We start from the raw sequence: 27954 nt of genomic DNA on the forward strand, positions 1-27954 counted from the left end.
CCCTGGGGGGGCCGTGCTAGAGGAAGGGCTGCCGGGAGCTGGGGCCTGCCCCGAGCTCTGCTCCAGTGCGAGCGGCGTCTGCACCGGGGTGGGCGCAGCTGGGAGCGGTGCCGCGGGGCCGTGCTGTGTGAGCACGTGCTACAAGGCTGTTGATGCTCTGTGTGCAGTGTGCTGCTGCGTGCGGAGCAGGTCCCGCAGCGCCTGGTGCAGCGGCTCTTCCGCTGGCTGCGTTCCCGCTCGGCGAACCTGCGGCTCACAGCCACCGCGTTCTGTGCCGAGGTGAGGCAGCCGCGGAGCGAGGGGGCTCGCAGGGCTTCCTGCGTCTCACCCAGGTGAGGGCTGCTCCATGCTAGTGCTCACGTGTCTCAATTGCAGCTCATGAAGGACCAGCTGGTGGGGGAGAGGAACATCGTGACACCCCTCCTAGAGGCGCTGGCAGAGAGGTCGCGCGACCCTGTCAGCAGCGTAAGACAAATGGCCATGAGGGGCCTGGGGAACGTGGCCACAGGAGCACCCACAAAGGTGAGGCAGCCTCTGGTGGGCTTTGAGCGCAAGCCGAGCTGGGGAGGAGCATGGAGGTGCTCGAGGAGCCGAGGCAGGTGCAGGGCTGCACGGAGGCAATGCCCTGGCATCGGGGCTCTCCCCTGGGCTTGCTCTGGAAAGCGCTGCCACTGGTGCCGCTGTGGGGAGCAGCACTGAGAGGCAAGAACTCATGTGCGTGTCGCTCTGCAGCTGCGGAGGCACTGGGCCACAGCGGTGAGAGCGCTGCTCGGGGGCCTGGAGGACGTGGGCAGCCCCGAGGTGGCTGCGGAGAGCCTGGTGGCTCTGACGAAGGTGCTGGGATGGCTGGAGGCGAGGGCCATGGGCTCTACCTTTGAAGAGGTGGCCAGGAGCTGCCGGGCACTCTGGGGGGCGGTAAGTGGAGCCGCTGTCTCTCCGTGGGCAGGCGGGAGCCCACGCGGGTTGCCGTCCCCTGTGGGCTGCTGTTGGCAGGGGGCAGCCGTCGCCGGTCGCCAGCCCTGTGGGCAGCGCCGCGTGGGTGCCGAGCAGTGTGTGCTAGCAGCCTGCCCGACGGTCTTTCTCGTCACAGGAGGAAGAGGAGCTGCGCTGCTCGGCCTTCGGCCTCTATGGCACCCTGGCCTCCTCTGCGTCGGGGAGGAGGTCGTTTTTCAGCAGGGAGGTGGAGGAGGCCTTTCCCAGCCTGGTGCTGCACCTTCGGGACCCATCCCCAGCAGTGTGCAATGTAAGAGCCCCAGGCGCCCCCACAGAAAGCCCCGTGGAGCTGGCTGAGCCATGGGGGCACTCACTCCCTTCCGCATGGGGCTGCAGGAGTCTCCCTGGGCCCTGGGTGATGCTGCCCTGCCAGCAAGGTTCCTTCCTCAGTGCCCGGGCAGGTGCAGAGCATCCCCATGACAGGGCCCGGGGCTCTTTTGCAGGCCTGCAAGGTGACCCTGCACCTGTGTGCCCCATTTCTGGGGTCAAAGAGGCTGCGGAGGCGCCTCAACATGAGCATTGGGCTGAGTGCAGAGGAGACACAGGACGAGGTCTGCAGACACCTGGTGAGTGAGCTGTGTGCTGGGGCTGTGTCCCTGTGCTGGCTGCCCATCCCGTGACTCCCTCGTCATGGGGTCGCCCCCGTACTGGCCATGGGTGGTCAGGCGATTGGGCAGAGGGGAGCAAAGGGGGCTGCTGGAGATGGGGATGAGCTCCCACTGCCTGCACTGTGTGTTGTCACAGGCCCAAGACTGCCCCGCGCTGTTCGAGCGGCTCCTGAGCGCATCTTGGAGCTGCTGCGTGGGAAGCCACCAGGCACCGCAGGCGGCAGCCGTCCACGTCCTGGGTGAGCAGCAGCGGGGGGCTGAGGCGCTGCTCCTGGCCGAGGCCCTGGGTTGGGTTCAAGGTCGGGCTCTGGGGCAGGTCGGGGCTGTGGCCATGCCCGTGCCCTGGTGGCCATGTCCCCGTGCCAGGCCTGCTCCAGGCACCAGCCACGTGGCTACAGCAGTGGGGCCTGGCTAGTGAGGCGCCCAGAGGTTCTGTGGGTGCCAAAAGCCAGGGGGCTTGGGGATGCCCTAGGGGTGCATCAGGGAAGACACCCCAGCCGGGCACCATGGGGTATCAGGGGCCTTGTGCCCATGCTGCTCCCCTCAACGTCGGTGTCTTTGCAGCTCACCTTAGGCCGGAGCACGTCGAGGAGCCCCGTGCTCGACGGGCGGTAGCTGCAGAGCTCTGTGCCAGGGGAGGCCAGCAGCGCACAGCAGGAGGCAAATAAAGCCGTGTCCCTGTGGAGAGGCACTGTCTGTCCGTGTGGGGCTGTGTGCGGTGCGGCAACGACCCTGGCCCTGCCTCCCTGGGGATGTGGGCCCTGCATGGAGCTGCTGGGGACAGTGGAGAGCAGAGGGACTGGAGGGAGGGGGTTTGCAGGCACTGAGCTTAGGGGGCCACTGCCAGGTGCTTTGGGGCACCAGGTTCACTGGGAGCACTGGGAAGAACCTGGGGGCCCCAGTGAAGGATCCCAAAGCAAAGCCAGCTCCCCTCTCCGCCGGCAGCAGCCCGTGGCAGCGGATGAGCAGATCTGCTGCCCCGCAGCCCTGCTCTGCTGCACTGCTGGCCTGGCACAGCTGCAGGCGCCAGGGAGAACCCCCTGCCGCACGGTTTGTTGGTGCCAGCAGCGCGCGGGCAGAGCTGCACAGCCCCTCTGCGGCACCAGGAGGGTCCATCCTCGCCAGAAATGGGAACAAACCCACCCAGCCTGCCCCAGCTTCCCCCAAAGCACCCACCAAGGACATTCTCTGCCAGCAGTTCCCTCCAGCCCCTTTCCCTCTCAGCGCCCACAAGCTCCCACAACCCACAGTGGGGCTGGAAGGCCCAGCAGCCACCAGCTCTTGTTGCTCATGTGCCATTACACAGCAGTCAGAGGTGGCCCATCCACAGGTAGGCCCATCACTGCAGTTCACAGGGTGAAATAAAGTCCCTAGGCCACCAGCAGGCACTTCCAAATGCTGCTTTTAAACCTGCATCAAAAAGTCCCCTGCTGGGGAAGGGGAGGCTGCTACAGAAGCGCTTCCAAAAGGAAACTGCTCAGCTGTTTCCTCTTTCTCATTTGTGTTTTGGGGAAACAGGCATTGCCACAGCAAAATATGTGGCCTTTAAAAGCAGGAGAGTCTAGTGCAGCTTTCCTCTTCCTTGCCCTGCTTGTTTGCAGACGACAGGCAGAGCAGGCAGAGCCCTGGCAAGAGCCCTGCAGCCGCGCTGCCCTGTTCCTGTGCCCGGGACACAGCGCTGCCGAGAGCAGCCCAGCCCAGCGTGGAGGGGCTGCAGAGTTTCCCAGTCACAGGGCTGCTGGGAACTGAGCCACACATCTGCTGTCCCCCACGCACAGAGCTTTGGACATGCTTCTCTTTGGCACTCACTTCTTTTGCATCCTCCTGTCTGCTGGAAAGTTGAGAAGAACATGATGATACTAATATCTAATAATAATAACTAATAATAACTAATAGGAGTGGAGTTAGTAAAATGAATACAGCATTTGCATCTGCCATCCTGCACACTGCTGCAAGAGAAAATAAAAACTTGTTTTGGTGGGGTGAGGCTGAACATGTTACCCCATTGAAAAAGAAGGAAAAATCCATCGTGCCTTAATTCTCTGTTTTGCACCACTGCTATCCGCAGCTTCCCAGGCAAGTGGGCCACGAGCTTTACTTAGAGTCCTAGGCACAGCACCGATGGATGTTAAATTGACTATCACAGGCTCTCCAGCTGTAATGTTGTTGGACATCCTCTTTTACCTGTAGGTTGAGCACTAAGCTCAGCTTTCACGAAGAATGCTGGGCTTACAGGCCTTCCAGCAGGCCCACAATGATTATTTAATTGAGGGAGTACTTTGGGAAGTTGGCTGTCCCGTTGAGCCTTGTGTGGGTTGAGGCTCTTTTTTAACAAGCCAATAGCTCTTTCTACTATCCCATTTGATTGGGGATAGTTTGGGGTGTGGAATACCAACTGAATTCCTTCTTGCTTTGCCCAATCTTGCTATTTTTACATGAGAAATGTGAGCCGTTATCACTCTGGATAATAACAGGAGTAGGTAGATGTGAGAACCAAAACAATAATCCTTGCACCATACTCCGCCCCTTGGCTTTCCTACACTTACCTGTCCTAAGCAAGCCAGAGACCCCTTCCACTCCCGTGAGGAGGCCCATTGGCCTTTTTTGGCCATGAGGGCACATTGCTGACTCATGGGTAACTTGTGCACTGCCTTCACCTTCTTCTATTACTTCTTCACCAGTGGTAATATTTAATGCAACAGTCTTTTATAGCCATTTACCATTTACCCTTTTTGCTGAAGCATCTCTAAACCACATTTTTTCTGTTGGTGTTCCTTCAATGATGGATGGTACACTAAGAATTGCTGAAGGTTTAAGAGGTTCTTCCAATGCTAATGGATCTGTTTTTACAGGCATCTGTGATTTGGAAACCTTAGTATGCCCTTCCGTTAGCTGCATATTTTCTGCAACTCCTGTTAGATAGGCATATCTAACAGGATATCAGGTGGTAGTGGCGTTTGGTGCAATTCCTTCTGGGGGAGCAGTCCCCTTTAGGACTCCTTCTAGTAAATTAAACGGTCCTCTAGTTTGCACAGGTTGTCCTTGATGTGTTTTCTCAACCTGTTTAACTGCTCAGACTAAGGATAAAAGTCATTTTTCTCCCATTCAGAATGTTGTAGTTCCCTTTCTTTAAATGCAGTCAAGCTAAACAATAAATTTCTTCTTGTTCCATAAGGGCTAGCCTCTAAGTAAGTTACCGTAAGTAACAGTAAGTTACTGTAACTTAGTAACAGTAAGTTACTTGCTGTAACTTACAGTAAGTGGCATGTTCAGTGCAACCCCATTCAGCTATAAGAGGGTCATGGGGGTGTTCTGGTCCCAGTGACTGAATTTTTTCTATTTCTTCTGTTGGAGTATTCACTACCTCTTTGTGTTCTAATTCCCACTTCCAGGCTTTGCCTTTCCTTAAGAGTGAATATAATGGACGGGCAATGATGGAATATCCAGGTAGGTGCTTCTCCAGTATCCTAAAGTTCCCATCAATCCTTGTAATTCTTTCCTTGATCGGGGCATTTGCAGCTCTTCATTTTTTCTTAAGGTATCTGCAGAAATCCCTGCACTGCCAGCTATCCACCAAGGAAGGACAAGCTGCTGTACTCTTAAGAGATGTGAAAGCAGAACAGTTCCCCCATTCTCCATTTACCTATACTGAACATGAACACACTTTCAACCCCTCACTAAGATCTATAAATGACATTTTAGGAATGACACTTAATCCGTTAATTTCTTATATCTAGCCCTTAGCAAAGCCATATCAGCACTGAAGTATAGGAGAATAGAGCTTACACCTCCCTCAAAAACCAGGTAGAGCCTGTAGTTCGATTAGACTGCTCTTATTAGGAGTCAAATTTAAATCATAAAAGTGGAGCGCTTTTGAAATTATAGGTCAGAGTCAAGCCTGAATTTCACATGTGAGTATAGAAAATGATTTCTTCTAATTGTCTTACATGAGCTGCAATAAGGAGCCCAGCTGCTCTCTTTATTCAGGTGCAGTTTCCTTGACTTCTGGGGTCTCAGTTAGAAAATCTGCAATTTGTTTGCTTCACATGATGTTTTCCTCCAGACATCCTGATGTGTTTCCATGGGCTCACCCAGCAAGGCAGGCACACTTATCTCCCAGTGCATTATCAGGTCATTCCATGTATTTGCTTCTTTTTAACTAGAGAATAATTTACAGACTGTTATTATATGCAGAGAGAGAGATGTTGGAGTGAAGTGAAAACAGGCTTCAAACTAACCAAGTATGAACTAGTTGTTTATATAAGGACATTTTCATAGATTTGGAGCTTTCTGAAGCTGTATCATTGTGCATGCTAGCTATGGTTTCCTTGTAGCGTTCTCAAAATTTGTTCTACGCAGGGCAGGCTAGATCTCAAACATGAACCTGCTCAGTTGGGTGAGCTGCAAGCTGAAGTTTTGGCCTTGCATTCACTCTTACCTGTCCTCCAATGCTAGCAGTTGCCAGTCAGCATTTTATGATAGTACGCCTGGAAAGGCTATCGCGTGACTACTGCCCTGGTAATATTCTTGCTGACATAAAATTTCAGTTAACGTAGCTGAGGATATGATTTCAGATTCAATTTCTTGTCCAAATATAGTCATCTAGTATTAACTAATCTGTGCATCTTCAGGGCTTTTCCAAAGACATTGTATGAACAAACATGTAGTGGGAGAAAAAAAAATGTTTTCTATGCTTTGTTGAATATTAGGTTTCACTCTGGCACAGGAATGACATGATTCTCTTATAGCATCCAAAGTTCATAACACTTTTAATTAAGTGGCACTAGTTTTGAATCCAAATCTGAACAGGGGTATAAAATTAGAAGCAAACATTGGTCTGCCTTGATACCAGAAGATTCTGCTCTGAGGAGTGACAATCTCAGGAGGAACTTTCAGATCAGATACTTTACCTTTTAACTTTCTGGAGATCGTGTTGATCCATGGTTCTGTGTGTTTAAAATTTGAGACAAGATTCTCTTTTCTCTCTGCTTTTACTAAATACATGTCTAAGTGCCTGAGATCGATCTCAGTGTTTGGCCACAATTGCCTGGATCTAAATCTTTGTGCTGATCTCTGCACTCAAATACTGTTGGAGGTTGCTGATGGCTGCTTGCCATTGGAAGTACATTACAACATCCTCATGTTGTAATTGTGTTTAAATTCAGGTTACTTGCATAAGGTGTGGAAGACTGAAAAATCATGAAGTTTCTCTGGAACCAGAACACTTCGTATTCTTCCCCTAGAGAGTTTGTGGAGGGTGGAATATGGAGGGAATATGCTTTGAAATGCTGGTCAGCACATCTAGGTATTTAAAGTAATAGTGTTTAATAAGGAACCATAATAACTTTGTGAAGACAGGAAGAGAAAGCATGTTGTTGTTTTCTCAAGAGTTTCCAGCATCAGGCTTCAGGCTAAGCTTTGATTTATTTTTTTTCACTTGTGTCACTCTATGATATAAATATATTAGCATACTGCCTTCAGGTCTTCAGTAGGCATGTTCAGGAAAAGATATTTGTTAAAGAGCCCAATATTTGACAGGGAGCACTTGCCACCTGCAGATCCTCATCCTGGTAAGAGCAAAAGCAGCTCCAGCAGTGAAACACTGTCTGGGCTAATTTCTCTGCCATCTCCAGGCTCTCCTGTCCTGTGGAAATGGAGCACTGATGAGCCAAGTCCATTATTTCCTTCTTGATAGCTACAGGGAAATGATTGATTTTAAAGAGTCTTTCTTCCAGCAGGGTTATTCATAGACATATGAAAATTTCTGAACAAACAGGGTATAAAAAAGAGGCTGTGAAAAAAAACCAAAACATTATTTTAGGTGAGGGCAGAGAGTTGACACTAAAAATCTGCTTTGTCCTTGAAGTCATCTTTGGTGCATAGAACTGCAGTGGAAATTCTGTTTTGATTCTTTCTTTTGGCTGTTGGAGTGCCAGAAAAGAAGCACAGACCATGTCAGAAAATGATAGCAAAACAAGAAATGCCCTGTCAGAGCAACAACTCTATCTAGGTGGAATTACTGATTTGGGCAAAACTCGCTGTATCCACAGCCCTGGGGCTATAATTTCCTATCTGCAGTATATTGGTGCCATGGCAGATGAAGCCCAAACCTCATTTTTCAGTTCTCCAAAGTCAGTGTTAGTGGCCCCTGTGAGGTAAAAGCGCACAATAAAATCTGGGGTTTGATTCCACAAACATGCATATCCCAATTGCCCACCCAAGGAACTCCATTGAGTTCCAGTGGGATGGATCAGAGGTGTCAAACTATCCATCTGTACAGATTCATATGTGCAGGTATCCATATGTGCAGATTCAGGGCTGTATGCTGTTGCAGTAGACAGGAAACCACTTCAGAGAAGAATAAAATGGTTGCTGAAAGCACAAATAAAATACATATTTGTTTAAATTAATAGGGAGACTTTTTTTAATAAACCATTGGGAAAACTTTCAGTTTTCTTAGGAATATCAAAGCTTTTCTAAAGTATTAGCAAATCTTGTAACATTCCTGGTATGTAGGTAAACATATTAATGCATTTCACAAAAGTCTCATTTATGGGATGGAATGGACAAGCAATTTTTCAAGAGTACAGGGTCACAAATCAGTGTCGTAGGTGAGGGCCTGATTCACCAGATCATACTCCTATGGGAATATATTTCCATGTTCAAAAGAACAAAGAGAGATTGGGCTGGGAGGGGAAACTCTTGCACATTTATATTCCTTTCCAATAACCATTTCTGATCACAGAGAAGCTTTGTGCTCAGCAGCACACAATTCAAGCCTGCTCTTTTGAATCTCCTAACTAATACAGTACAAAATCATAGCTCTACTATTTTGTGATGCTGAAGTGATGCATATACCATTTCCATGCATATACCATTTCCATATACCATATCTTTATTGATGCGGTACCTCTTCATCGTCACCTTTTGCACTGTGTTCATTTCTGCTCTTGTATTAGTTTCTGATACTTTATTAGGAGAACAGTATTTTACAGTAGTGTTACACTCAGCTGAGGTGAATATTTAAACCCTTTACAAATACAGCTATTATCTGTGTGTGTCCCCATAGTTATATCCATTCCTTCAAAGCTATGTGAATGATATATCTATAGGTCTCCTTTTTTCTTTTATTTATTTTTTTTTAAAATACAGTGTAACAGTGTATACATATAGCAAATACTACTCTTTTGGCTTTCATCACTTGCATGGTTTTACTGCCACATAATGTTGGTGGTATTTGTGTAGTGTGTGGGCTTAAACTGCAGAATTCAGATCAAGTTCATTCATCACAGAGGACATTTGCACAGTGCTTTACTGAAATGCTGCACAAGCTCAACGTGAGGATCTGTATCTCCACAAAGAGTCAGTCGAAGAGGTGGCACTGCCCTGGTCTAGCAGGGACAGACATGTAGCTTCAGGGGCAGGGAAGAGCAGCAGCAACTTATACTTGCCATTTTGCTTGTCCGTCAGAGATGTGAATGTGGTCTGGAAGAGATGCTCTAGTGCACTAGAAAGCAGGGAGCTGGCTCTTTGTTCAAGGCTTTGAAAGATTTTGATCTTTTTATTTGTTTTAGGCTGACAGGACACGTCCTTGGTTCTAGGTGTAGATTCATCTGTTTAATGTCCTCCAAGCTGAAAGGGGTGGTTATCAGGTAAAACAGGGAATAAGGCAAGGGGTTCTTCAAGGAGACAGGAGTGTGTCCTTGAAGACTTTCTGCCTTCCACAGAAAGCTTGTTAAGCTTTGCTTTGGAGGGATGGGAAGCTGCTATTTTTTTTTAGCAGTGCTTTACTAGTGTCTCTACAGTCACACAAAGGAATTAATGCATTTCTGTAAAGTACCTTATTCTGATATTGTACATTCAAGAGTAACAGCTTAGGCTTCAGCTTCTGTTGCGTAGAAGTGCTGAATGTTTGGTGCAAACTCCATATGTTTGTGTTTCAGATTCCAAAAGTCTGCAAGTCTCAGAAGTCTTAGTCTTTGACATGATATTCCTTCTTTTTCATAAGGCACTCTGAGGAAAGTATATCTAGACTGTATGGACACTTAAATTTCATCTTCCTCATGAAGTATTGCTCCCATCACTACGGGAGCTTTCATGGCATTGAGGTCTGTCACTTGGAAAGTCCTTTTTCAGCATAATTATGTTTTGGTTGCTGCTGTAGCAGATGCCAACAGCCATGCTTCTTGTATTGGCCTGCCTAACAGCATGCTTCCCAATTAATTTGGCACATTCAGTCTAATGCTTTTTTCTGTACTGCAGCCCTGCACTTGCAGTCTTGGAGATGGAGTTTTGGGAGGCTCCTGCTGGGAGAATAGGTCCAACTTGCCTCCTCACCCACAGAGTGGAAGCCCCTGTATCCATCATTGATCTGATTGGAGCTGCTTCTTCCTGTTCTGATTCTCGTCTGTGGATCGTTGCCTCCAAGTTCAGCTCAGCTCTGGAAGGAAGCAGGGTAGACGTGGACTAGGAAATATCAGGCCCTCTGCTAGATGGGAAAGGGGAGATAGTGACAAAAGACTTGGGAAGGGATGAGATGCTTAGTGCCTTTTTTGCCTCTGTCTTCCCTGGCAAGACTGGCCTTCAGCAATCTCACCTTCAAATCTCCAGCCAGTCTTTCTTTGCTAGTATAAAGCCCAGCAGAACACCAGTGCCTCTCCTCTGCACACAAAATCTCTTGGCTCCAGCTAAACCTTGTGCCCACGAGTACAACCCTTAGCTCTGCCTTCTGCCAAGTAAAGGAGATAGTGTCCAAAGTGCTGCAGAAGACGAGGTAGACCACATGCTCTGCCCCCCCCTCATCTACACAGACATCATGAGGGCTCTCAAGAGTGGTTAAGCATGGTTTCCCCTTGTGGATGCGTGTCACTACCCTGAGCTCCTTCTTCCCAGGCTGGAGCTGGCATGCCCACGGAGCCGCCGGGTGCCCCGGGGCTTCTGCGGGGCTGCAGGTGAGGCTGCTGGGCCTGCTGTTGCCAATGGCGGTGCCTTGCCTGGCAGGAGCTGGTCCCGCAGCCAGAGCATCTGCGCAGGCAGTGCGGGGCAGAGTGCTCAGGGAGGCATCACTGCTGCCATGAGCAGGGCCAGGAGCAGGGGGCCTTCCTGCCGCTCCATCCCAGTGTCCCCTGCCTGTGCGACTATTGAGATCAAGGGGAGGGTGAGATTGGGGAAGAAGAATCACTCGACTCCTGCTATACAGCACACAAGTGTTTATTGCACATTTACTGCACTGACCCCCGGTGAGAGGGACACCGGGCTCAGCGCGGGGCTGGTTAGTGGTGTCTCTGCCCCGCGCTGAGCTCTCCGGTGTCCCACAGCTGCTCCTCCTGGCCTGGCAGCTCCATCAACTTCAACAGGACCAAGGCCAGGAGGAGCCGGGGAGGCCCCCACAAGCTCCGGGCCTCCCCCAAGTCTGTGTCCTGAGCTCAACTCTGAGCTCGGCTGTTCGGCCACTTCTCAGGCCATCTTCTAGCTGCTCGTCTTGCCCGCGCTTCCTGAGGTGGCCGAGGATCCTTGTTATGGGAGCCCGTGTGCAGGGAGAGGTCACTGTTGGCAGGGCCAGGAGCAGGGGGCTTCCTGTGGCTCTGTGCTGGTGCTCCCTGCCTGGCTGTCTGGCAAAGGTGAGAAGTTTTGTGGGCAGAGGAGCGGCCCAGGGAGAGGCACTGGTGTCCTGGGCCTCTCCCTGATGACGAGGGCCTCGTGTTCTCCATCGCGGTGCACAGATGTTTTTTGCACCGCCCAAGGGGACAGGGCACCAGGAGGCCCAGGGAGAGGCACTGATGGGCTGCGCCTCTCCCAGATGACAAGGGCCTCAGCTACCCTGTTGCGGGGCACAGATGTTCACCCCTAGGGACAGGGGTGCCGGGCCGGTGGGCGCTGCTCAGCACAGCCTCTGTACAGGGGCTGTGCTTCACAGCGTCCCCCTGGTGTCATGGGCGGCCCGGCGGTCCCTGCGCCCTCTCCTCCTCCTCAGGGCGGCGATGCGGCGGCGGAGCCCCCTGCCCAGCGCCCGCCAGCCCCCGCAGGAGCAGCCGGGGCAGAGCAGGGAGCGAAGCGCCGCTCGCCAGCCGGAGCCGGCTGCAGGAGGGGAGGGAGCCTCCGTGTCCCCGGAGTCCACCGTTTCCCAGCGCTGCGGCGCTGGGACAGTGGAGGGCTCCTCGCTCCCGGAGCTGCTGGAAGGCTCGGGCTGGGGTGGAGACCCAGATGGGCTGGTCTCCACCACCAGGATGGGTGCCCAGAGGCGCTGCAGGGTGGATTTGCGCGCCGCAGTTGGGGGCCAATCCAGGTGGGGGTCCCTGGGGATGAAGCCAAGGAGTTCCTTGCCCGGCCTTAGGAACACCACCTGGCTGGCCCCCAACTGTACACGTCGGCGAGGTGAGGAAGGGCCATGAGGCTCCCCGGTCACCCCGCCGCCCGTGCCTGGGCACCTGGGAGGGAGAAGGCAGGTCAGGAGGGGGCCGGGGCTGCCCACTGTCCCCAGCAGGAGGCCCTGGCACTGGCGGGTCCGAGGGAACCCGACCCAACTCTTGGCCTCCTGGCCCACCCTGCTCCTGCTCTTGGGACCAAGCCAGTGCCTCAGGGCAGCCCCGGCAGGGCCGGGCTCCACTTACCCTTCCAGCCCCCTCCCAGCAGGCTCCTCCGGGAGCTCAAAGGGGAACACGGAGACTGTGGGAGAGAAGGCAAGAAGCTGTCAGCGCCGTGGGGCAGCCCCTGTGCAACCCCAGCCAGCAGAGGGGTGGGCGCTGGCAGCCCGGGTGCTGGCCAGGAGCCACTACCGTGGCTACGCTCAGGACAGGGCCGCTCACCTCCAGGGATGAACATCAAGGCCATCCAAAAAGACGCCAGGACGCGGCAGGCCGAGGGGATGCCCAGGATGGTAAGGAGCACGAGGCTCAGGGCCACAAGCTGGCACGCGGCTCGCACGCGAGAGTCCATGTCACCGAGGTGACAGGGCCTCGCGTGCGGCCGGCGCCGAGCTCTTCACCCAAGGCCTGTTTGCAGAGGAAAACACGGCCCAGCTCATGTTAGTGGCCCCAGCAGTGACCCGCAAGCCCAGCCCCAGGTTGGGCAGCGGCACCACAGCCCTGCCCAGCAGCTGCCTTCCCACCCACTGCACCCGCTCCTGGCCCCAGCCCCTCTGCTCTGGGCTCACCCTCACGCCTGGCGTCCGCAGCAGAATAAAATCCAACAATAAAATCAGCTCAAGGCTGACGAGAGGATATCTGGGAAGAGAAGGGCACCCTGTACTCACTCCATGTGCCCTCCCTGGCACCAGGCAGCAGCTGGGGGCCCTTGGGAGGTCACTGAGCAAAGGGAGGCTGGAGAGGGGGCCCTGGAGTGGCTCTTACCCCGCAGCCTCACTCCTTGACTACAAGGTCCAAGTCTTTGCCCATTCGCAAACGGGCAAAGTGAGCCAAGGCCACCCCAGCACCTCCTTTATAACGGGCCTGGGACTGTGATGCAATAGTGGTGTCACAGCAACAGCCCTGGGCCACACGGCAGGTGTTCTGATGCGATGCCGACATCATGGCAACATCCCTGACTCTGGTGACACCCGAGGGCTTGGAATGTTGTGTGATGCCGACGTCCCAGCAACATCCCTGGGCCTAGTGATGCCCCTGTGCTGTGCTGACATTGTCATCACCCAAACACCAACACTGCCCAGCACTGCAAGGAGAAGCCCAAGGCAGCTCTGGCAGCAGATCCCCAGCAGCACCTAAGATCCGTCATGGCCAAGCCCATGTGCAGGTTGCGGCCCTTGCCTGGCAATGATGGACTCTGGTGTCCTGGTCTTGCAGGGAAAGGCAGAACGGATGTGTCTCCAAATGCTTTGCTTCCCAAAAAGACCTTATGCCCATCAGCGCTGTCTCTTCTTACAGACTCCATCTAAGGAATGACTTTCAGGCAGGAAAATGATGCACTCCCAGTCACCTCCCAGTCCTCCCTGGCCCAGTAGTTACTGTGAGTGCCCATGATCACAGATTCACTGAATTAAGTGGAGAGCAGAGGAAGCGTGTGTGTGATGCAGAGGATTACCCTGGGGTAAAGGAGGTGTGAAAAGTCAAAACGCAAGCACAAAGTTAGTTGGGTCTTTCTGTACTTTCCTTGTATATTATTTCCTCTTCTACAACTCAATATATGTGCCTTGAATATTGCCTTAGAGTACAATAAGAGCGGTTATGTAGACCGTTACTTTGCAGCATAAAATATTCTTTTAAAAACTGCAAAACCAAGCAGCCGCAGGTGACTTCCTGCCACTGAATCTGCACGCCGGCCTCCGCAGCCCCCAAGCACCTTCCGGGACTGGGCTGAAACCAGCGCCTTGTGCTTGACCTGCCCCCGCCAGGGGCGCCTCTCGGCTACAAACCGCGCCGCCGCTGCCCTGTCCTCCTCTTCCTCCTCCTCCTCCTCCTCCTCCTCCTCCTCCTCCTCCTTCACGATGCGCGGCAGGCGAGAGGCGCGGGCATCTCCTCTGCCGGGCAAGCTCAGTCGGCAGCCTCTGGACTGCGAGGTCCAGCCAACTCGGGCGAATCGCCAGAGCCCCGGGGCAGCAAAGTCAAGAGCAACTGTGTAGAGGTCATCTTGACCCTTCGCTACATCTCAATAATCTCAGGCCGTACCACAACCACCCAGCGCTTCCATCTGTGCTTCCTACAATCTCCAGACTTTCCAACAGCACGAAAGGTGCCAGCACAACAGCACATGCCATACATCCTGAGGTTGCACGCAGTGATAGCAAAAAGATTCACACTGATCAAACCACCTTTCCCCGGATGGCCAGTCACTTACCCATTGGCAAGCATATCCAGTGCAGATACATGCAGCTTCTCCCGCTTAGTCGCTGCCTGTGATTTTGCCTGCCTCATCATCTTTCTCACTGCACTGTCCAGCTCTTTGTGGAGCCGTGCTCAACTTGCAGTGCCAAGCAGCTCCAAACCATTAGCCATGGCATGTAGGTGAAAGGAGTCCCAGGCTTTAAGGCATCATCCAGTAGAATCACGCTGAAGAAGTAGAGGTTACACTCAGTAAAACTTGGATCTGCTGCTTTTAACTTGGAGAGACATCCCTCCATAAATCCTAGAGTCTCCTTATTGGTCCAGGTTGCATACTGTAACAGAGAAAGACAATTGCTAGAAAGCAGATGATGCTGAACTTCTTGTCATTCGCACAAGCAAGTCAAGCTCAAAAGTAAGCAAGCCAAAAGAGGAAAAGAGAAACTCTATTTTAAGGTAAAAGTTAGCTTAGTAGGATGATGGAGATCCTGGCTTCTTTAAGGCAAGCCGGCAAGTGGAAGAACTTACATTCTAGGGGTTATGCAGTTTATGTCTGGTGGTAGATTTTCCAGTGTTGAGTAGAAAGAGCTGACTCACTGGAGGTTTGCCCTGCAGCTGGAGTATTTAGCATAGCTCTCTGAAAGAGAGATTTATAATTATTATTATTATTTATTTGCTCTCTATTATTGGCTGGCATTAGTAGCCATGTGGCAGATGGCTTCTGAGGTTTCCCCTTCTCTTCTCAGACAGCCACTTTAACTCACAAGCCTTGCATGAAGGTCACATCTGGGAGTCCACAAGCTTCTGGTTACATCTGGATGAAATTGCTTAAAAGACTCACATATTGCTGGAAGAAGAAGGGACACCTGTGCATGCACGCATGCACAGGCCTTGCTGAAGCCTTCTTTCCTGAAAAATATGTAAAAATGTAAAAATAGCTTTTTTTCTAATCTTTTGGTTGATAAGAAATTTAAAGAATGTATGCAGCTGTTCATACACAAGGCCCTTCATTTCACGAGCTGTCACTTTTTTCTCATTTTTTGCCTTTAGGTGTGCTTCCACCGTGGTTAAAAAAAGGAGCAAGAAAAAGATGGGAGGAAAATGTGAAGAGCCATCTAAAACCCTTATGGAGTAACGATCATACAGGAGAATCAATTAAATAGAGTTAGCAGTGGTGGAAGAGGAGACACACTTTAGAAGGCAGAAGATTTCCCCAGGTTATCAACCTTGTAAGCCCAGAACCATCCTGAATGCAATACAATGCATGTTGGCCTAGTCACCTCTTCACAAGTAGTGACACAGCAAAAGAAAAGCATGCTTTGCTTCTGATGAAATCAAGACCACGGGTAGCACACAGGCCCCATAATCTGACAGATAAATCCACAAAGCGCCTGCATTTAAGCCAGCTACTAACTGCCCCCCGGACCGGTGCACAGTCCTTATGTAAAGGAAGAACATGCACATCCCATCAAGATAAAATGCAATATAGCATCAGGCCGACGCACCTTCTTAACAAGATACAAAACACTGATTGAGATGTCAGACTCTCTACTGTTCTCAAACTGCTCCAATATTAAAAGCAGACCTTTGACCATGTGGGTGCTAGATGGACTCTTCACCCAACACTGCAATTAGCTGTGGCAAAGGAATTCCAGGAAGTCTTTAAGAGCGCTCTCAGCAGTATCTCAGGAAACAGGAAAAATCCAAAGACTATTCCCTAATGTTTCACTTACTCATAGGACTGCCTAGACCTCAAAGCATTTTCAGCATTAAAAGCCTGCAAATTTTCTAACACAGGTGGCAGCACATCCAGAAGGACTCTCCTTTCACAACCTACCTATCTTTTTCTTCAAAAGGACATTCTTTGCCATGAACCCAAATCCACGGCTCAGCAGAATTGACTATTTTTGGATTAAGCTTGCAGCAAACCTCAGAGATGGTCACCTGTGGTTCTCAGTTTTTGCTCACACTGGCACCGGCACCTTCAGCAGGCTCCAAAGATTATCATGCGCTTTGGCCACACTGCTCCTAGAGCTGCTTGTCAACTTTATATTTTTCAGTGTTGACAAAAGGGAAGAATCCCCAGCACCCACAAGCTTTTGCAGATCAATAACATTAGCAGCTGAAAGGGCTTTCATCACCATTCGCCTACACATGCTCATAACTGCCTCATTTAAGTATCAGCAGGAGGAACCTCTCAAGACACCAGAAGGGGACAACTTGTAGAGGCAGAAGAAAATACAAAGCACTGCCTCCCTGCTCTGTCGCAAGCCATCGCACTCAGTTTTATGCCGGAGATGTGCCTCCTTCTCCTGGACATTCATTATTGTTGCCATGGGGCTATCATCATTTTTCATCGTCTTCTATGGCCTGTCTTACGGCTATGAGACCTCACACCAGTGGCTTTTTACATCTGCCGTCACCTTTCTGAAGAATGCCTTACTTTTCCAACCCCTAAAAATCCTGTTTTTCTCAGCCCTCAGTGCAATTCCGCCAAAATATTGTCATAGCATTGAGTGGCCAACCCAGGAAAATTATTCTGGAATTACGACAGATAGAAGGTGAAATGGGAGAGATGCACTGTAAGCTTGTGAAAATTTTTCCCTTCACTTATATCACAGACAAACTTCACAGCATATGCCAAGAAAAGAAAGACTAGTTCCAGTATCTCAGCTTAGGGTTGGAGTCAGTATTGTTGCTTTTTGTTTTTTCAAAGATCACAAGGTTGAAGATGGGAGCAGCTATTGGGAAATTTTACTTATTTCATCCCATCCATTTCAGGCTCAGAGGAGACATCACCGACATTTGGGGCTCAAAAACAGAATAATGGGAAAAAATATAGTTTATCTTGTTAGATGAGCAAGGTGGGATATTGTATCTAGCACTTATTTTACTCTGTGCTATGTACTTTTCAAATAAATGCTCCTCCGTGTTTAACTTGATTAGTCGTTCCTGCCTAAATTGGGTAGTAAGTTTTAAGGATTTCTTAACACTCAGGCACTTGTTTTGGACTATGTTCCGGTTTTCCCCTGAATTTTGGTCTTGTACCCACCTCAGTGGTACTTTCCCATCGTGGCAGCTGATACCTTTTTTACATAGACAATGACTAGAGAATAAGACTATGAGGGGTAATCTTGCCTCTGCCAAAGAGGGTATGAGCAGATCTACACTAATCTATACTGAGAGAGGACTAAAAAAGGTGAGTGCTCTGAAAATGCTCATAAAGCTTTTGCTCCTCAAAGCATTAGGCATAAAAGACAAGAGGATCATTTATTGTGCTTTGGTCTGGCACAGTGAAAATAGGACTTGTTAACACTGCATTTACATTTCTATGTGTGTGAAACTACCTCAAGGGAGGCAGTGAGGAGGATGGTGGTGGCCTCTTTTCAGTAGTGGCCACTGACAGAACTAGAGGAAACGGCCAGAAACTAAAGCATCAAACATTCCACAGGAACTTAAGGAAAATTTTCTTAACAGTGAGGGTGACGGAGCACGGGAACAGGCTGCCCAGAGAGGCTGTGGAGTCTCCGTCTCTGGAGATCTCCAAGGGCCGCCTGGACGCAGCCCTGTGCCACGTGCTCTAGTGACCCTGTGTGTGCAGGAGGGTTGGACTAGATGATCCCTAGAGGTCCCTTCCAACCTTAAGGATTCTATGATTCTATGATCTCCTTGAAAACAAATGACCATTTGCTTTCTTTTATTGCACGTGCATCTTTCTGATAACGAGCAGCTTAGAATAAGAAGTTGTAACCTGTGTACATTTAGTACATAATGTAGCAGAGATGACTTACACCCTAATGCTTGCTTCAAATGGGAGATGTGTTTTCTTAACATTCAACTTCCTTAAGTACGCCCTTCTGTAATGGCAATCTATGACTACTGGTTTTTTTCTCCTCTCAACCCTGGGCTTTTCACTCCTACTGCTTTTTTATCTTGGTTCCTATTTTTTATGGAGGAGAAAGTAGAAGCCAAGTATTTCTCAGTGAACAAATAACACGGAACTGCAGAGAAAGACTGGATGCCCCTTGTGGGATAGCTGATGGATAGCCATGTGCCAGACAAACAGAAATCATGATCTAAGAAAGTGTTTTCATTCCAGAAACTTACATGCGTTGTGAGAGTCCAGCGGGATGTTCTCAGGCAGAACAGCAGCAACGGATGAACACGGAGAAAGCCGTGGGAATTCCTGAAGAGCCAGATGCCCCAGTTGTGAGGGATTACAGCAAGCTTGTGGTATGTCTGTTTTCAGTGTTCTTTAGAACAAAGTGGGGAACTCTCTCCCCTCGCTGCTGTGAGGGAAGCAGAGGTTGATGGGCAGTTGTGGGCACTATTTCCACTTGCCTGGTTGCTGTCGGTGGGTCCGACAGCCTCACTCCACGCACAGCTCCTGAACAGTGTTGGCAGTCAGTGGTGCTGTGATGTGATTGTTTAGCTCCTGAAGACTTAAAGAGCTTTTCCAGAAGGTCTCATGCTATTTTAAACTTGTGTTGTCTCCATTTTGTTTTCAGCATCTGCTGGATGGTGTCACTAAGCTAACAAGGAACTTCAACATCTTTTACCTGGAAAAAAATATATGCTCTCTTCAGCCAGTGCATTTACCAGCACTGGAACAATTATGACAAAACTAAACTCTTTATGGTCAATTTTATATATATTTTCTAATGCTTATATACAGTGTTCTATCACTGTTACACAGTCTGCATGCACTCTGGATATCATGCTTATTTCATATTAATTGCTTTAGTGCTTAGTTGTCATAAGACTTAGTCATTTTCGTATGGAAGACATTTATCCATATTGCAAAACCATTGTTAAATTTGGCATCATGATTTGCAGTTTCAGCAGGAGAAAAAAAAGATTGGACTTGAAGACAATGGTTCCACCCGCACAACTCCTTCAAAGCAATTAACCTTGGAGGCTGTGGAAAGCTTTTCTTGCTTTTTTTTTTTTTTCTCTCTCTCTCTCTCTCTCTCTCTTTCTCTCTTTAGGGATGGGGGGGATCATGAAAGGAGGGTGCTCTTCTCAGTGTCTTACTTACTCTTTCTCCCCCTACAAGTAGGCAAACACGGGAATACTTAAGTCCTTCCTTTCTTCAACAGCTTTAAAATAATTATAAAGCATAAGAAGAGTTGGAGATTTTTCTTTAGTTTCCCAATCATCTCTTCTGAACTTCAATGTTCAAGTGTCTCCAATTTGATATAAAGGGAGGTTTCTGCCTGGGCAGGTTTTACAGGAATTATTCAGGTTCTCTGTCCTTTCCCTGTAAAAGAGGATTTAGGAGTTGTCAGCAGTCAGCAAATGTCTTCAGGAGGCACCCACCACCCAAGCCAGGCAATCCCAGTGTTGATTTGGTTTAGGTATGCTGGAAATCGAGTTCTCAGATCCAAAGAGCCATGAGGCCACTCGTCCCCGAGGCGCTTGTGTGTGAGAACAGATACAATTCTTGGTCCCTCTGCAGTTCACCTTGAAAAGAGGGAGCTTCTTTGCTTAGGCACTGGTATCTCAATCTCTTCTTTCACATCAGATTAAGAGTTAGAATGGATGTTCTGTTCTCACTGTGCAGGAATAAGGATATTCTGGATTCAGGGAGGGCATGCCTGAAAAACGTTCCCTTCTCATCTCCTGTAATGCCACATACTAGCTTGAGAAAGGAAAATATTTATGTTATCCAGGACTTGTGGGCTTCTGCAACTTAATATTGGAATGCTCAAATTAAACATGCCTGGATTTCTTTGCTTTCTCCCTTTTCCTTTAGCTTTAAGTACAGTTCTCTCTTCTTCTGAGTGCTCTGGGCAAGTAGCAAAGGTAAATTAACTATTGTGCAGTCACAAAGTAACTTTCTCAGCTTTTAGTTGTGGTTTCTCAGGGAGGATCTCCTCCTAACTGTTGAAACAACTGTTGCTCCAGGCTCTCTATCCTCTACTCTTCTGGACACATAGGGATGTCTGAAACTGCAGAGAATATAGAAGCATTGTGATGCTTTTAGCACATGTTCTTGCTAAATATCACCAACATTTGGATGTATTTACAGATTCTTTAACTTTGTGTGAAGAAATAAACTATCAGGTTCTTAAACTTCTATTTGTGCTTATGATAATTTGTTTTTTTCTTATCAGGAAATGAAAAAAATAATTAGAAACCTCTACAGTGCTTCATAATGCGCTCTTCAGAACACTTCATTTCTACTTGATTAAAAATAATATTTTGATTGCATTCTCTTCTGTTAGCTGTGTATAGTTCAATGAAGAGTACTTCTAAACATATATATGATATATATATGGATATATTTTATAACCATATACATATTTTATATACATCCATATAGAAAAAAGATTGATATGCTTATTTTATATGTATAGATATATATAAAGCATATACATACTTTATATTGTTTGAATATGTTCTAACAAAAAGTAAAACATCATTTGAGCTTGTCCGTTTTAATTGCAGAATAATTTCAGCATTAAAAATCTTTCTTCTTACTGGTATATTAAGCACCTCATGTGACAGTTTACCCCCTTCTTGGTTTATCAGTTACATAACTAAGGCAAACAAGAAAAATGTATAGCGAACAATACAGGAAGCTCTCACCTTGCCTTGGCGGCTTGATCTCCAACTTAGCTGGCTGTTGCCATAGATTGACGAGACTGGTCTGTCTGGATCTTAGACAAAAAAAAAAAAAAAAAAAAAAAAAAAGGAGCCTATTACCAAGACTATATCTCAGTTGCTTTCTTGGACGTATTACAGATGCAAGTTTTCTCCAGGCTTCACTTAAACATGGAAAATAAAACGTCCAGATTTCTAAAGTAGATGCCTGTAAGTTAAGGGAACACAATTCTTGTTTTGGTGTGAAAGCCCCATCCCGGACCTGCTTGCACCAGTGGGCACCAGGAAATTTTTCTTGCACCTCCAGGGAGAGGAGAGGGAAAAAATTACTGAAGTAAAAACGCATTGCTTACCCCTTGAAGATGATGTTGAAATCCTGACATCTTAAATGCACCTTTCACCAGGTAGTTGCTGTTGGCTCATTCTGTGGTAACAGGGAAACTTCTCACACCGAAAAAGAAGGGATGGGGTGGGAAAGGCAGACCCAGAAACAATCTTCTGATAAAACTCTGGCTCTTTGGTTCTACTTTTTTTGTGCTGCCACTCTCAGCATGAGACTGTAACTATGGTGTTTTAAAAGCGTATGTGTATAAGTGAGTAAATATCAGTGGTCTTCCCTCATGTGATGCTACTGGGGAGTGACACTTCCTACAAGTTACCTTTTTTTTTTTTTCCTACCTCTGGGAAATGTAGCAGAGTTGGGTGCCTGACTTCAAAATCCCATAATCCTGCTAAAAACAGCGAGTAGAAACACAACACTGCAGGAAGAACGCAGGGTAGGAGCTAAAACTAAACCCTAAGCTAAATCCTAAAACTGACCCTGTGAGTGCGTATTAACTGAAGAGGTCCTCTCAGCTCTCAGTAGGTGTAATCAGAAATGTCTTTTGGATTTGTAGGGTTTTTTTCCCTCCTAAATCTTTAATTCTGGGCCAGTTTGTTAAAGGCCAGGAGTGGTGGGTCTGGGCCCTCCCGAACTCCCCTCCCAGCTGACAGATGTGGGGGAACTGCTGCAATCTCGGACTCGTGGGGACGGGACAGCGATGCTACCCCTAACCATTACACACACACACACACACACACACACACAGCATATACATATATATATATATATATACCAGACTCACCTTCCTTTCACCTGCGGCTGGCCCGTGCTGAGGTTCCCCGGCCCCTCCGGCCTCTCCCTGCCCCGAGGCGATGCCGTCACCTGCGCCCAGGGCTCCTGGCATGGAGATGTGGAGATGGACACCTCTTCAATCCAGAAGTCCAAAAAACAAACAAACAAACAAAAAAAAAAAAGGAAAATTTAACAGAGATATTCTTAAAAACAACTGAGAATAAGACACACATACGCATTTTTTGAAAATGGAACCACATTAAAACCAATAAAGAACGTGTATCATGCTGCTATTGTGCATGGCATGAGACATAGCACCTAGTGATGCTGCACGTCCAACTGTGCAATCTCTGTATGCCAGTTTCAGCTGTCATGTCATCTTTATCTTTAAGGTATGTCTAAGCATTTGTGTACCATGCAGAATATCTGCATCTTCTCTCTGTAGCTTCTGTATGCATTGTTTGAATATGTTTTGCTAAACAGTAAAACATCATTTGAGTTTGCCTGTTTAAACTGTAGAATAATTTGAGCATTAAAAGTCTTTCTTGGCAGTCTTATAGACTCCTACTGGTATATTACTGGTACATTCAACTGGCGAACAATTTACCCCATTCTTGGTTTTTCACTTATATGACCAAGGCAAATAAGAAAAAAAGGATAGTGAAGGAAACAGGCAGCTCTCACCCTGCCTTGGCTTGATCTCTAGCTTAGCTCGCTGCCACCATAGATTGACAAGATTGGTCTATAGGGATCTTCGAGAATAGGATGGCTTTAAATAAATAAATAAATAAACCCTGTGCAAAAGGTGTGAAGCTGAGAAATTACAGGAATGATGCCTGAAAGTAGCTTCTGAGAAGCCTGAGAGAGCACATACTGAAAATGTCCATTTTTGCTCCCGTCCTTCTTTGCTTTTTCCCTGCCCTCGTGTTTCTCCTCTAGCTGGGCTCTGCAGGTTACGTTTTTGGGATTTTGACTCTCGCACCAGGGCAAGCGAGTGTTGGCTCAGCTTCCCAGGCTGATCTGAGGTCAAGACTGCCCATTAAGAAAAGGGAAGAGTCCTGCATTACAGCAAATCTAGGCCTAATCTAGGAAATCTGGGGAAGCGGAGCGTTAACTCCAGCTTGCCGGCACCGCTGCAGGCCACGCTGGGCACTAAGTGCTGAGCTCAGCTCGCCCACGCACACAGAATTCTCCAAGGCCGGACGCCTCGGCTAGGCAGGGAAATTAAGCCCCCTCACCCAATACACTAACAGGAGCTCTTCCCAAAGCATGCACCCATTTTACACCTTACCTTAACAGGAAAACAGAGATGACTTTCGCCAAGAGATTCTCCAAAATTCACACATCCCAGTCTTTGGCCCACTCTCAGGGGAGCCCCTGCCTCCCATGCCCACTGCAGCCCTGGAAGAACCACCTCCCCGTGGGCTGGGGCCTGACCCCCACCGAGCCGGGCCCGGCTCTCACCTGCTCTCTCCTGCTCTTTGCTTCACCGGCCCTGCTGAGCTGGCGGCGCTCCACCTGCACCACTGCTTTTGGCATCAGCAGGAGCAGCTCAGACTGGGACATGCGAAAATGAAAACGCCGCTAGCGAAGGACCCAGCTGCGTCCTGGCACTGAGCAGGCCACAACGGCGCATTCCTCCCGTTCCCAAAGCCGTCTGCCCTCATCCCTTCTGTAGGAAATCTCCCCGACGGATCCTCCCAGCAGGATTTACTGCTGGCTATAGGAGCTGTGTAAAGGAAAACAAAGTGACTCAAGGCACTAAGATTACTAACACCCTCAACATGGCTATTTAAACGTTGCAGCTTGAGCCAGCTTTGCAAGAGAAAGCATCGGTATTTTTTCTACCTTTTCTTTCAAAATAATATCTGGACCTACTAAAGGAAACCCTTAAACAACACTGACGGATATCCAAACTTCATTACCTTTTTTTTAATTAGAATTTCTAAGACATGGGATTTAGTAATTCAAGGAAAAAGATATGGAACTTCTTCCACTAACTCCACAGGTTGAAAATATTATCTACTTGCTCCCCAGAGCAATGCTGCCCCCCAGCCCTCATTTCAGCAGGCACACATTTGGGTCTCCTCCTTAATGTCACTGCTTGGACACTCATTCCAACAATTCCACTCATTTCAGCAAGAACATAAACCTACCTTACTACTGCAAGAAAGAACCATGAGAAAGCTTTTATTTTTATTTGGGCCACAAGAAGAAGAACAGTAGTTACTGGTTTCTCTTTGACAACAGTGATGCCAAAAGGAAAAAAAAAAAAACCCAGATTCAGACATTTGCCTAGTACATACCAATAATATTTAAGGAGAGTTATATATTTATCCAATTTTTTTTTGCTATATACACTTAAGGCGAGCCTGCTTTAGATGTTGGGAATACGAAACAAAGCTAAAGAAAACATCATCTCTAAAAGACTAGCTTTGCTTCAAAATATTATCTATATAGCCTATATTATTTATATTGTCTTTATATGGCCAATCATCAGGAGCTTTTTCTTAGACCCAATTCTCAGGGAAAAAAAAATCCCCACCAAAATATTTCCCCCAAATAACTTCCCTCTCTTCCCAAAATAATTATCTCCAAACACCCCCCAAAAAATTTTCCCCAAACGATTTTCCCATTCCCACTTCAAAAATTCCCTCAAAAAATACTCCTTCCAAAAAAAATGTTCCCCCTAATGTCTCCTTTCCATTTTTTGCCCTCCAAATATTTTATCCTCTCAAAAAATTACCCACCCACCCCCCCATTTCTTTTTTTCCTCTGCCAAAATCATTTCCCTTCCAAAGAATTTTTCCCCTCCAAAAGTCTTACACCACCAAAGAAGTTTCAGATTTTCCCAGTTTGTACTGGGAAAACACAGCCCTGTTGACCACGGAGCTGCTGCTCGGATCTGTGTCAGCCCCGTTCTCTGCTGGAGCAAACTTACTTTGGTGGCCACTTTTGTGGCCCCACGGCCGAGCTCACTCCGCTCCACTGGGGCTGCCCACAGGTCGGCCCTGAGCCCGCACTGAGCCCAGGGCAACGGCAACGGCAGAAACGCTCCCACCCGCTGCACACAGGACATCCTCTTCGGACACGCTTCCGTCCTCTGCATTTGGGGATCACAAATGAACATGAACACGTCCACGAAAGACACTTTACCAGCTAATACATTGCTCCGTTTCCAATGTCTGCTCAATCAACACCTCTACAAAGGCAGCAGCTCCCAGATCCCGACACCAGCAGCAGCAGCAGCGACGGCATCGCGACGCCCCGGCCGCTTCTCTGCAGCGCGGCCCCCTCCGCGGAGCTGCCCTGCAAACCCACCCCAACGAGGGCTCGGGTTCCTGTCACCAGCCCCCAGCGCTCTGCAGCGGCAGGAGCCGCCCGGCCCAAGGACGCCGAGCGCCGGGGCCACGTCCTCCCCCGCCGCCGCCCCTCTCGCTGCTCCCCGGCCTCCCCCCGCCCCGGCCCCGCGCGCAGCCCTCCCGGGACACCCCGCACACGGGCAGGCCGGCCCCGCGCCCCGGCCCCCCGGCCCCGCCGCCGCCTCCGCGCGGCGCTGCCCCCGCCGGCAGGACGCGGCCGCGGCCGCCCCACGGGCCGCGAGCGCCGCCCCCCCGCGCCCTTCCCGCGCGCTCCCGCCGCCGCCGCGCACCTGCCGCCCGCCGCGCATGCGCCGCGCGCCACAAGGGGCCGCCGACCGCACTGCGCACGCGCACGCGCCCCGCTCCTGCAGCGCCTCCGCCCCGACACGCGGGGGCAGCAGCGAGCGCGGCAGAGCGCACTGCGCATGCGCGCACCCCCCCCCCCCCCCACGTGGCGGCGCCGCTCCTGGGGCGCGGGGGGCGGCGGGGGGAGGGGGCGGCCTCTGCCCAGCGGTGGCACCGACAGAGCGAGAGGAAACGGCCGCAACCTGAAACAGCGAAAGTTCCGCAGGAACTTAAGGAAAAACGTATTAGCAGTGAGGGTGACGGAGCACGGGAACAGGCTGCCCGGAGAGGCTGTGGAGTCTCCGTCTCTGGAGATCTCCAAGGGCCGCCTGGACGCAGCCCTGTGCCACGTGCTCTGGGTGACCCTGCGTGTGCAGGGCTTGGACTAGATGATCCCTGGAGGTCCCGTCCAACCTTAAGGATTCTGTGATTCTGTGAAGGAAAGAGTTAAGAGCTGGAAGTGCCCCCTGGCACCAGCTGTGCCCGTGCGGAAACGCTGGGGGCTGCTCCCAAGGCCGAGACGGGGAAGCGGGAGGTCTTGCGGGGAGGGCCGGTCTCGCTGCGCTGGAATTGGCAGCGGTGCCCGGCTGGCCAGAGAGCCGATAGCCCCTGCGGAGGGATCCCAGAGCCGTGTCGCTGGCGCTGCCGGGAGCAGACACCCTCCTGGGAGTCGTCCGCAGCGTGAACCTGGCCTGAGCCTGTCCTGGGGCCGGGTCCCGGCCCTCCTGGGGACGCTGCCTGCGGCCCCTCGTCCCCCGCCGCCCTGGGCCTTTTCCGTGCGCGCGGCGGGCGCGGGAGGCAGGGCCGTGGCCGTGGCGCGGGTGCCGCGGGCAGCGAGGGCAGCGCGAGCCCGGGCGCCGCTGCCCGCGGGACGGGACGGGACGGGACGGGACGGGACGGGCTGCGTGAGGGCGGCGGCTGCGGGGGGACCCCGTCCTGTCCTGTCCTGTCCTGTCCCGGTCCAGCCCATCCTGTTCCGTCCCATCCTATCCCACCCTATCCCGTCGTTTGTTTTTCTCTTTTTTCTCCCCCCTTTTTTTTTTTTTTTTGCATTTTTATCTTTTCATTCTCTCCTTTTTAAGCTTTCTTCTTTCATTGTCCCCCTTTAATCTTTTGTTTGTTTTCATACATTTTATCCTTTTTTTCCTATATTTCCCCTTTTACATTTTCTCCTTTGCTTTTACCCCTTTTAACTGTTTTCATTATTTTTTTCCCTCTTTAACTTATGTTTTCCTTCATTCTTTGCCCCCTTTCATCTTTTTTTCTTTCCTTTCTCTCTCTCTTTTAGTTTTCTCTTTGGCTCTCCCTTTTATCTTTTTTCATGTTTTTTTCCTCTTTTATATTTTTTCCTTCATTTTTCCTTGTTTTAGCTTTTTCCTTGATTTTCTCTCAGCTTTTCTCTTTCCTTCCCCCTCTATTTTTCAGCCTCCTTATTCCATTTCCCCCTCATCTTTAGCTGTTTTTTCCCTTTTTTCCCCCTCAAAGCCCCATAATTTCGGTGAAGTCACTTTTACAGGTTTATGTTCCTGTTCGGCATTGGGGAACTCGAGGCGTTTTTAAGCCGTCGGGGGCTTGGCAGGAGGCTCGGGAGGGCCTCGTGGGGCCGGGAGGCTCAGGAAAAGTCCCCGTCGTCGGGGGCGTCGTGTGTAATTTGTGGGGCGCCGAGGCGGGACGTGGAGGTGCAGAGGGGGCAGGAGGCAGCGGTGCAGGCGGGACGTGTCGCTCGCGGGGCCTCCCGGAGCGGGGGGATGTTGAGCAGGAAAGGGGAAGGCAGCGCTGCCTGGGCCCCCTGCGGAATGTTGGTTTTCAAAAGTGCCCTCGGAATGGGAAGGGGGCCCTGTGGCCTGCAGCCCGCTGGGGAAAACGGACGTGCTCTCCCTGGAGAGGGTGACGGCGCTCACAGGCTTTGCAGGAGAGTGTTGCTGGCCAAAAGCCCTGCTCCCCGCTCGGGAATCGGGACCGGGAGCTCCTCAGGTGAAGTCCCTCTGTCCAGGTTGCTCTTGGTTCTTGCTGTTCTCCTCAGCGTGGTGCTGAGCCAGGATGTGGCTGTCTAAACTGTGGGGTGTTTGTCTCCCTCTTGCCGCAGACCATGGCAGCCCCAGGGCTTGCGGCAGGTGCCCTCCTTGACAGGAGCATGAGGATGAGGAGAGAGG

The 27954-nt window shown here is 50.0% G+C and overlaps 2 protein-coding genes across 2 annotated transcripts in view; one reads left to right on the forward strand and one right to left on the reverse strand.

Moving 5' to 3' along the window:
- The window catches only part of LOC148595533 (adenylate cyclase type 10-like), a 253341-nt gene that overhangs the window by 88093 nt on the left and 137294 nt on the right, over positions 1-27954 (reverse strand).
- LOC148595538 (protein maestro-like) lies at positions 475-2216 on the forward strand. The gene is made up of 6 exons (XM_088520365.1): positions 475-522; positions 733-915; positions 1091-1243; positions 1437-1559; positions 1738-1917; positions 2166-2216. The coding sequence occupies exons 1-6, from the start codon at positions 475-477 to the stop codon at positions 2214-2216; spliced, it is 738 nt and encodes a 245-aa protein (XP_088376491.1).

This window comes from Tinamus guttatus, unplaced genomic scaffold (genome assembly GCF_059628265.1).
Source record: "Tinamus guttatus ecotype Peru unplaced genomic scaffold, ASM5962826v1 Tinamus_guttatus_pri_ptg000087l, whole genome shotgun sequence".
NCBI lineage: Eukaryota > Metazoa > Chordata > Aves > Tinamiformes > Tinamidae > Tinamus > Tinamus guttatus.